This window comes from Hipposideros armiger, unplaced genomic scaffold, assembly GCF_001890085.2.
Source record: "Hipposideros armiger isolate ML-2016 unplaced genomic scaffold, ASM189008v1 scaffold_70, whole genome shotgun sequence".
NCBI lineage: Eukaryota > Metazoa > Chordata > Mammalia > Chiroptera > Hipposideridae > Hipposideros > Hipposideros armiger.
Genome location: NW_017731420.1, coordinates 3,325,519 through 3,336,815, shown reverse-complemented (window position 1 = coordinate 3,336,815; position 11,297 = coordinate 3,325,519). Strand labels below are relative to the sequence as shown.

The following is an 11,297-nucleotide window of genomic DNA, read 5'->3' as shown; positions in this document are numbered from 1 at the left end:
ACTAGACTGAAGAACAAAATGACAGCAACTTGTCTGTTCCCCTTCCCCCAATTCCCCAGCGCCGTTCCCATCCCCCCAATTCCCCAATAAAAATCTTTAATAAAAAAAAAGAATACTCACCTAAAGGAAGTCCTATGCATACTTCAGAGAAATACATTTTACAATAAAATTAAATTAAACATGGTTAAAAAATAATGCTCTTTTGTAGTATCATATTATTTATCTCACTTATTTGGAAATGTCCTGCTCTACATTCTCATGAAAAATAAACACTAATAAACAACTTACTTAATTCACCCCTCATTCTATCATTTATGAATGGCTGTATTTACCATGCATTGGTTAGACACTGAGGATCTATCATCAAGGAGCTTATTTGTTGGAGGATAAAGGCAATTAGTAGAGACACAGTTACAGAGTGATAAGACATGTACATAATGTATAGTTGATTAACAGTAGTTCTTTTCCTGTAAGAAGAGTCTAAGAACTCTTTCCCCCAAGCCCTGGCTAGGTCATGTTTATTAGCTGTACCAGACACCCTTTTGGCCCCTCCAAATTCACTCTCTGCTCTCTTCCACCTTCTCTGTGTCCTTCTCTGTGACCTTTGTGTGCTGTGAACTTGCCCTCTAACCTCCGACCAGGCTCACCAATGGGGGAACCTAGCGAGATTAGAGAGTGAAAGAAAAGTGAGAGTGGGTATTTATTTTCCCACTCTGTGTCTTCTGGGTCTCTGCAGTCGGCACAGCACTCTACAGAGGGCTATGCTCTGGTAGGTGGCCTCTGCTCCCTGCAGCTATAGCTACTCCCCTTCCAGCACCAGCTGCTCTTCCTGCTCTTTCAGGCCCAGAGGTGGTAAGAATTACCGCCTTATTGCTAGCCCCTGGTGGCTCCAACATCCTTTCTTTAATTCCCTTTAATCCTGTCCACACCTCCATTAAATAGTTCCTTTTTTAAACTCTCCTCAATCACCCCAGGAGGGTGCCATCTGTTTTCTGCTGAGACCCTGAATGTTATATTATTTACCTTATGTACATGAGGTAGATTTAAGTGTCTTAAACTTCACTTTGATTCTTCCCTTGATTAATGGTGCCTTTTGATTAATCAAAGCCCCATTTGGCTTTGATTCAGCATATGGATTGGAGTTCTGCAGATTATTTCAGGATTTAGAAGTTCATTTCATGTGTAGTCCTTTTAGAATCTGCATTAAATCACAATATCCATAGGCAACCACCAAGGTTAAACATTAAGCTTCACTTAGCTTCTGGCGGCTCAATTACTGTACCATTTAGACACTTGAAAATGAAAAGAGACTATGCAGATGACATGCAGGTGTGCCTGCTGACTGGCAGCCTTTGGGCCATTAAGAGGATTATTGTGGAAGGGGAAATGTGCTAGTTAAGTAGGTTATTTGCGTGCTTGCTTCTCAGAGCTGTGCTGCCTGACATTTTACTAATCTTTTTAGCAGATTGAAGTTCCTGAACAAGGCAAAAGTAAAAAATACCACATTCAACAAAGTCAGTCGGTGAGTAAAATTAAGTCATTGATACATTATAATTTTGATAAATCTGCCCCCTTTTCCCCACTAAGTAACCAATGTCATTCTACGGTTGTCGGAAAAGTCATGACGCATTTTTGCAACAAAAACATAGAAAAAAATACGTCATGACTTTTCTGACAGCCCAGTAGTTTCAAGGATAAGCCAGAATTCTCTTTTTCAGAAGCTCTTCCAGGTAGGTTAGGCCAATTGGAGGGCTATCAGAGACATATAGTATGTTTATTGTAGCCTCCACTAGGGCTGGGAGAAATGCTTTTCTGAGTTTTTAACAAATTTTTTTTAAGAAGAACACAAAATTCTTTAGTGATTACTTTCTATGCCCCATGCATTTTTTTGAAAATTCTCTTTCTAGTTTGTATATTTTAGTTTCATGGATTTTCTAGTATAAAACAACTTTTAAGTTTATAAAATACTTTTTGAGAATTTAGATCTGCTGTGCATATAACAGTAATGTAAAAATCATAATAGAAAGCATTAATAGGCTCTCATTATTACCAGGCACTGTTCAGAGCATGTTTATGTGGATTAACGCATTCATCCTCACCACTATCCTGTAAATCAGTTGAGGAAACTGGGGCACAAGAGGTTAAGTGATTTACCACAGGTTGCACGGTAATCAATGGTGGAAGGAAGCAGGCAATATGACTCCAGAGCGGTGTCCTTAACTACCCGTGTCCTTTGCCAACTCTTCCTTTCTAGATTCAAATCTTAGTGTAGATGAATGAAATAAAGGTGGCCTCTAAGTAGCATTGGAATGGAATTTATTATTGGTCTGGTCTAGTCTTGTCACAGGGTTTGCTATATATATAAATATATATAAATACTTAGTATATTGAGATAGTATTTATAAATGTATAAGTATATAAGGTCCTTTCTTGAGTTAATAAGCTCAGAAAAAAATTTGAAACAGACTAAATACAAAGCTTTCTCTCTTTCATAATAACAACATGTCTGGCTGCTTAGATCAGAGACAGGAGATGAGAACTCTACCACATACTGTTTCTACAGGTAAAAACCTAAATGTGTATAAGGGACCCCTGAGGTACTTATTAAAATGCATCTCCTGGGCCACACCCCAAACGATTGATGCAGTAAATCCGGGGTAGGGGCCCTGAATCAGAATGTATAACAAGCACCTCAGTGGGAAACACCTCCCCAAGCCTCAATTTTTTTAATCTGTAAAATGTAGGTGGTAATCACTCCATCATTTAAATGTATCCATTTCAGCAGCAAAGTGACGATGTAGAGTTGTGGTTCTCAACTTTGGCTGCATACTGGAATCACCTAGAGCTATCTAAAAACTAGTGATGGCTGGGGCCTGACTACAGAGTTTTTAAAAGCTCCCAAGTGGCCTAATGTACAGCCAGGATTGAAACCATTATTCTAGAACAGTGGTTCTCAAAGTGTGATCCCTAGACTAACAGCACCAGCATCCCTTGGGAACTTACTAGAAATTCAATTTCCCAGGCCCCATACCTACTGGATCAGAAACTCTAGGGGTGAGGGCCAGCAATCTGTGTTCAGCAAACCCTCCAACTGAGTCTGACGCATGTTCAAATTTGAGAGCCGCTGTCCTAGAACAACAGGCAACACAATTCACAGCACAACTGTGGTCAACATTGATGCTAATTCAGTTATCCTCAGAGGAGCAGCAATGCCAAACAGGCAAACTTCCTTTATGCTCTGAGCAGGGCCAGCATGTCAGAAGCAGGCCTGGTATCCATCCCATCACATTGAATTTCAGCTTATTCTAGCAAATCTTTCTTTCTTTTTTGCTTCTTCATTTTGATTATTTATTTATTTTTAATTTTTTTTAATGAAAGTATAGTTGGCATACAGTTCAGGCATATGACATAGTGATTCGATATTTATATACCTTATAGCAAACCTTTCTATAGAGCTTATCCTGAGCCAGGCACTGTTATAATTACTTTCCATATATAATTCGTTTAGTCCTCATAACAACCCAGGCACTATTGTTATCCTTGGTTTATAGCCAAGGGAACTGAAAACACACAGAAAGGCTAAGTAACTTGCCCAAACTAGTAAATGGCAGAGCCAGTGCCTAAATGCAAGCAGCCTTTATTTGCAGTTTAACAAATAAAGTTTGTTCCTTTAACCACTCTGCCATGACAAGACAAATCCCTTATAGAAAAAAAAATGTTCTTTAGCTGATCTGCCATTGACGTGCCCTACATTTATTTTGCCAAGGCCAAAGCATAGTCTCCATGGCCCTGTCTTCGAGATTTCATAAATACTAAAGGCTGACTACTTAGTCACTGAAGGTTTATAGCCACCATAACCTCTTAAAATGTTTTAAAATAACTATTATATGTTTTTAAATGTGTATTTGTGTGGGATGTTCACTAAAGATTTGGGATGAAGTTAAAAATTAAAAGTCACATGGCTGTAAGAATGGGGAAAAAGACAAGAGAGGCAGAGTTCAAGTGTTTCTTATAGACGTTCCAGTGTTTGGAAAGGTACTCTGGACAGAGCTACCTCGGCGAACCAGCAGGGGGCGCTCTCAGCCCTAACAGACGAACACCTAACCCAAAATACATCTTCTACAGGATAAAACCATTTAAAATAGCCATTGCTTAAACAAATGTTAACTTTCTGTTGCCTTTTTAATATTAACATTCTTGACTTTTCTATTGTTATTGTTGTTATTGTTTCCTCCCATATATATATCTGATCTCTTTGTTTACAACAGAAAGACTATTCTAGTTTTCTACCAAGAAAATGCAAGATTAAGATAGCTGAAGTTGACTGTGTTTTGGGGACCATAAAGGAAGAAGGTCTTTGAAAAGAAAGTCTCATTTTTTAAAATGTCCTCTAAGACTGTCTTGACAGTGAAAGAGATTAGGGGTTGAAAGTGTGCTTCCTACTGTCAATGAAAGAAATTTGAGCCCTTCCCTATTTTTTTGTGACATTAAGATGGACCATATTCATCAAGACTGCTGCGAAACTTTGCTAATCTCAAGATTAAAAAGATATACGAGCCAAAGTTATACCATTTGTTTTTAATGATTCCTAAATGACAAGTGGAAAATCTAAATCAATTAGCATGAAGCTCGTTTTCTCCCACCCCCACCCCGATAGATGTTTCCCTGGCTTCATGAAATCTTTTATATGTTCTGATATTACATGAATGAAAGGCTCAGTAGAAAACACTATAAATACATTTGGAATTGAGCTCTGAAGACATGACTCATCAGCTGAGGAAAATGTGACTCTAAGAAATGGAATCCTTGAAAAAGAAATCTGGACTTCACTGATCCATCCACAGCACCAGAGCAAGAAGGAGATGAAATATGTAATTCTGTTTCCTTACGTAATTCTGAGCCTACCAATATGGATAGTCTCAAGGTAATAGGCTGCCCAGTTCTCTGTTTCTCCACTGCTGTATTTGTATTCTGTCCTTAAGCAGACTGAATTCAGTTCAAAAATCATCATGCTATGTGTATTTTGAATATTTTTGTTTTGGAAAGCTATGGGGTCCTGCATTTATTATCAGATACCTTACATGTCTCTTAGCTTTAAAAATATGTATAATTTTTCACTAGATTTTTCCTTATCCAAATTCAGTTTATTATGATAATTATATGTAGAATTAAGACTGTAGTAAGGGAGAAGGGCAGAAGAATCTATGTAATATAATTAGATAAAGTGCAATATTCTAATGTTCTTTTCTAACTAGGTTGTGTAACTAATTATGTAATGAATATGAAATATACTCAAGTGAATACAGAATTTACTGATGAAAATTCTATGAATGATGTTTTTGAAATGTAGAATCTATTAAAGCCCTGTAGTATTTATAAAGCAATGCCTCTAGCCTTAACTTCTAGTGCCATAAAGTTTTATATTTATATTTTAGGCTAGAGTAGGAAATTTTGGCAGGAGGGATCATAAACATCCTAAATCATTCATGGTGATTGTATTAATGGATTAGATGAAAATAGAAGCTTTTCTCCTATTTTGCCAACTTAAGAATAGTCAAGGTCTATTTCTTTTTAATATCAAACACCTACATTGTGTAAGGAACTATTGTAGACACTAGGAAAGCAAACAAAATTTGTGTTTGGAGAAGATGCATATATTAGGTTGAACTATCTGCAATTGATGTTATATAGGTCAGAAATAGTTGAATATTGTCAATTTGATATGTTTCAACTTGATACATAAGAGTGCGTAATCCCAGACAACATGTACTAGGTATCCAATGTATAGTGTGGACCTGTGTATCAAAGGAAGCTGGGAAGTAAGCTAGAAGGCCTGAGGGGAAGAGGGACTTTGAAGAAAGAGTAGAGCCAGGTGGAGGCAGAGGTGGGGCACACACGTAAAAGGAAAGGATAAACACCTACGGGAGAATTAGCACAGTGTTTGGGTAGTGATCAGCAAATCCATTTCATGCTAGCAAAGTTTTAGGTTCAGGGAGTAGTTAGCCGACAGTGCTAAGAGTACATATGCATACACAAATGTAGTGTTCCTGTAATATAAGTACAGCACTTTATCCCTTGTTTGAGAATGACAAAAACAGCAGCATTGTATTTGTTAGTCTTTTTAAGACACTGAGATTATCATCGATATATATCAGAATATGAAAAGAAAAATACAAATGATGAAATGTATTCACAGCATATTCTGTGAAGAATAAAGGAACTGGGATAGTAGAAAATAAAATTCAAAACTTACTTTGTAAAATGGCACATTTCTTAGTAGTTCTGTGAGAGAAGAAAGGGCTATTAGCCCCTTTGGGGGTTAGTGGGCCTAACTTTATCTAGAAGGAGTTTGGGGATTTGAGTCACTTCTGGATCAAAACATATCATTATTAGATAAAAAGTCTGAATGCCAACTGCCAGAGTGGTCTTCCTTGCTGCAGTTCCTGAAAGAAGCCCCCCATCACTCCTGGGGGTAATGACCTCACTCTTTAAGTGGTGCTGCTGGAGTGTGACCTTCCCAAAAATACAGCCATCTAGCACAGGGAAGACATCAGCCAACGCCTGACCTTTATAAAGGTAAGCAATTCTTGAAATCATTCAAGTAACTCCTAAGGGGTGTGGCATGTCTTTGGAAATTACTAGCATATGTTTTAGTCTATAGATTCACTCCTCTTATACCTGCAAAATGCTCCCCACTCAGTCAGATTTTCTCCTGATAAATCTACATTTACCAGCATCACTTTTCTCACCATTTCTAGACATGCATCTTTGTTTCTACTGCTGTTCGTACTCCTAAAATAACTGATATAAGCTCTCAGCCCGTAGCAAATACACTTGAGTTTGAAAATTTCATCATACCGAGAATAAAGGGTAGAGCTGATTAAATTGTAGTTAGGCTCCGAAGTCTGAGCCCCCTTGAGTCCTATGGTGCAGGCTTTGTTTGAAGAGCTCTCGTGCTCGCCAGAGCCAGGTGTCAGTCAAGGTCAGTATTTAGTGAGCTTACGGCTTGCACGCATCCCCATGTGGAAAACTGGGAAGCAAATTTTATGTTAAGTATGTAAGTGAATTTGAGAATCACTAAGAGATCTTAGTTTGTGGAAAATCAAAGAGGTTCTAAGCCTCAGTGAGAAAGTAATGGACAAAGTGATTCTAAAACAGAAGAAAACTCAGCAATGGCGACTACTCTACTTCTCCAGGTGCTTCCTGGTCGTACCTCCTCCTGCAGTGTGTGGACAGTGGGCCACTGGGCCACTAAGGGAGGGTCCGTGTGCACTCAGGATGGTGGGAGATAGAGTGGAAAGTACCTCTCTCCTTCATTAGGGTGATCTCAATCCTGTCATCAGTAATCCTAAAAAAAATGTCAAGAAGAAGTAGATGTATTTTTCTGGCTCTTATCACCCCAAAATAAGATATGCTGAGTTAGCTTAGAAAAAGTATGGCTGACCAATAATCCCCTATAAGATGGCTTTTAATCCTTATATTTCTATTTTCCCTCCCACTTTATTGAGGTATATTTGTACTTTGCGCGTAAATTGCTTTATAATAGCTATTTGTTGTATTCTTAAGAGGTAAGTCGTTTGTATAACAATTTCCCAGACAAGAAAAATTAGATAGAACTTTTGAAAAAGTACGTGGTGAGTTTGTGTCTTTGGTCTAGCCCTAATCCATGTATGTTTCTGAAGGGCAAAGTCTTTAGCTAACCATATGGGCTTTGCTTTTGTAATATCTTGGAAGGGGTTAGACATTCACTTGATTTAAGTGCACTGACCCTAGTGCTTTTGCATTGTTTGTGCACAGAATGTGGTTTCTCTCCTGGAAACGTGGGAACGCAGAGTTGGCTGTGCTTCCTAATGAGTTTTCCATCTGTCCACATTAGCACATATTTGATGGGTTCTGTAGTGCAGCAATTGTCTGGGGTGGATGCACTCTGAGCAGCAGGCTGAAACTGGTACGCGTGAGTTGGCTTTGCTGTGCACACGGGTGCCCTCATTTGCACTGGAAACTGGTCCCTGCAGAACTTCTGGGGAGCTCCAATCCTTTGTAATAATAGGGTCTAGAGTACAGAGAAAGATGATGTAAATCTGCTTCTGGGTCCCAATCAAGGGAAGTTCAGAACTTGATTTTCAGCAGAACAAAAATGATGAGTAAAACAAGTGAATGGCAGTTATTAAACATAGATGTTGCAAAAGTCAACCATTTGGAGACAAGTTCTATTCAAAAATCAATTAACTGTAGAGTTGATTCCCTGATTTTGCTTCACAATAGCTGGTGGAGTAGCACGCTTTCCAGAGACACTAAACCAATAAGTATAACTGCTAATATACAAAGAGAAAGCATCCACTTCCCAGCACGTGTATGGCACCATGTTAAGGAAGAAAATAGGAAGATTGTTTACCAGAGAGAGTTCATTTTCATGTATTGACTGAATACACATTGTAGTGGTTAAGCCTAAGATTCTTACAGGTAACTGGATTTATGTCAATTATTTATGTGAGCATTAGTTAGTCTTTTGCAATTATCTATGGGTTGTTTTAACCTTTTTTCTTCTTCTCCTTTCTTTCCCTTTTCATTTGTCAAAATTAAAGCAGGTGACATGCAGTCCAGGGATCACAGTAAAGATAGGCTGAGATCTTAGACAGAAAATTCACGATAGAAAAATCCTGAAATTTTACTGCCCTATTGCAAACGCCCTTACCTTGGACTTAAAAAAGTAGTCTGCTGGATGACTAACAAAACAAAAACAGGGGCAATCAGTTAGCTCAGTTGGTTAGAGTGCAGTGCTCATAACACCAAGGTTGCCGGTTCGATCCCCACATGGGCCACTGAGCTGCGCCCTCCACAACTAGATTGAAACAACTACTTGACTTGGAGCTGATGAGTCCTGGAAAAACACACTGTTCCCCAATTTTAAAAAAAAATACAAAAAGCAACTATTTCCATTTGTTTTTATAGTGTACCTTGTGAGATTGGAAGATAGACATGTAAAACACATTTTTCAGATTTTTAAAAAAATAAAAATCATTTGTAAGTCTTTTCTCATTCTGTTTGCCTTAAAACAAATCATAGACTAAGAGCAATTTGCATTACTTATCCACTTCTTTCCTCCTATAAAAATGTCAAAAGTTTTCTTACTTGTTGGTCAGGAGTATTAAGTTTCAAAGTTGTATTAGTCCAGTTGTATTTGCAGAAAATGGTTGTCAGAGTGAAATAGCCTTGGGCTTTATCCTGATTTAGGCATCACAGTTTTGTAAAGGTGGAAACGAAACCACAGGATCAGTGTTTTGAGAGGAGAGGAGAATTGAAGCCAGTTCTGATAAAGTTCACTTCCTGGTGTATATTTCAAGACCGAGGAGATATGCTTTGCTTCTGTCTGAATGATTGCCAGGAGTTTGTTTTGAGGCTAATATGGGAGTTAAGATCCCTCTAAGCCTAAAATTTCAGTTCAGTTTGAGCCCCTGGGGTGAGCTAAGTGCCGTTCTAGGGTTGAAGCAAACACTTGAACAACATAGATTGCTGGAATCATTCAAGCTGCTGATTATTTGGACCAAGCAGACATCCCAGGGCCTTTTGGGATTAATCAGCAAGAGCCCTTCTTTAGCTCCTCCTTTGCCCAGATTTAAACCCTGAACTAGCAGGATCTCTCAGGAGTGGGAATATTACAGAGTTAGACAGGAAATTTACAGCCAGAAAGGAATTTTTAAAAAAGGCAAGGCTAGCCTAGGCTATGAGTTTTCCCCATATTATCTCCTATTGCCTCTCCTTGCTCACATCTGAGAAAATTTATAAACCTATTGACTTCCCAAGTTTCTGGTACTTGTTTTGAAGTATAAAATAAGTGATCACATATGTGAACATCATCATTTCTTACGCACTCTGGAGAATTTTTATTGACTTTTTCAATGATATGCAGCAGTGTTCTTTGCGAGATTATTTATTGAGTGCTTTGGAACCCAAGTTCTCACATAGTCCTCCATTCCAAGTAAGATAGTACTTTTACATGCCTTATAGCTTCTATCTCGTTACTCAGTGATTGTGAGATCTGGTGGTCACAGGCAAAACTTCTCACCAAAGATCCCTGTAACCCAGGTGCCCAGAGATTATGGAATGAAGATAGTCTGATTGATTGTAGTGATGGTATGTAGGCCGCTCATAGACTCAGTCTAGGAAGGGAACACAGAAGTGATATATGAAATTTTCCTACAATTTTCTTGAAATATTTAGAACATTTAGTTCCACAGAGGATGAAAGGCATGATAGTGGGGTGGAAGATGACCCTTCTGACTTGAATTTTGAGCTTGCTTCTGCTTCAAGTTAGCAATGTGAGTATCAGCAACGTACCTAACTATATGGCCCTTAGTTTTCTCATCTGAAAAATTAGTTGTAAGAGTCTATATGTGTACTGGATTTGGTTTTTATTTTTGGGGGTTTTTGTTTGTTTGTTTTTGTCAACTTGGTTAAGTTGGAGCTATGTATACCAGAGTCCCCTCACCTGTATGGTTCCAGTTTAGAATTAGCCCAAAGAGAACCCTGCATGAGACCTGGGAAACAGCACTTGTGTTACCTTTTGAAGGTCTTTTCAAAATCAGATACAGTGGTTTGCAAATGCAAGGTGCCCACAGTTTTCAGCTTGTCCTTGCCCCCTGCACTCCATTTCAGCTTTTCTTCTTGCCTGCTGGCCCTGCTGACCAACAGAGCCCCTGGTCCACCACCAGATGCTTCGTAAGGGACTCACAGAAGCAGTAGCTACTTCTTGACAGCTTGCATAGACCTCTCCAAAAGCTCTTCCTTAGTGGTCTCACTTCAGTGGCCCCTAAGCTATTCTTGGCTTCCCAGAATCCTCAAGCAGACTAGTTTGTGACTTTCTTTCTCCAACATTCCTTTCCAAACCTTCACTTTCTGGACTCCTCTTGCAACTGTGTGAGGTGGAATGCCTATAATAAATCCCCTGTTCTGTAACACAGTAGTTCTGCTACCCTGACTGAACCCAGCCTCTCACCACTCACATTTAAAGGCTTTGAAAAGCAATACATTTGCTTAAACCTTTGCAAACATTATTCCCATACTGATGATCAGTTACTTAACTTTGGAAGGGAAGGTTAATCAGGGCTAGGCACTATATATGTACCCATTAGACATACATTATTCTGTCTAATATATGTGTAAAAATCTGGTTCTGGCATGTGTGGATAACTGCAAAGTAAAACAACAAGTGGGTATTGCAGCTCGGCACCAAACTCTTCTTTCTAGGGGTCCAGCTGTTACCTTCATAACTCCAGAAATTCAAGGAGATCTAAGAT

General features: G+C 38.7%; 1 protein-coding gene across 1 annotated transcript in view; it reads left to right on the top strand.

Annotated features, from left to right (window-relative positions):
* SNX31 (sorting nexin 31) overlaps positions 1–5,322 on the top strand; it is a 77,901-nt gene extending 72,579 nt beyond the window's left edge. Inside the window, exons 12-13 of the mRNA XM_019642529.1 lie at positions 1,466–1,522; positions 4,269–5,322. Of these exons, the coding sequence (XP_019498074.1) occupies positions 1,466–1,522; positions 4,269–4,361 (150 nt within the window). The 3' untranslated portion in view covers positions 4,362–5,322. The remainder of the gene's footprint in view (positions 1–1,465; positions 1,523–4,268) is intronic.
* The last annotated feature ends 5,975 nt before the right edge of the window (positions 5,323–11,297 follow it).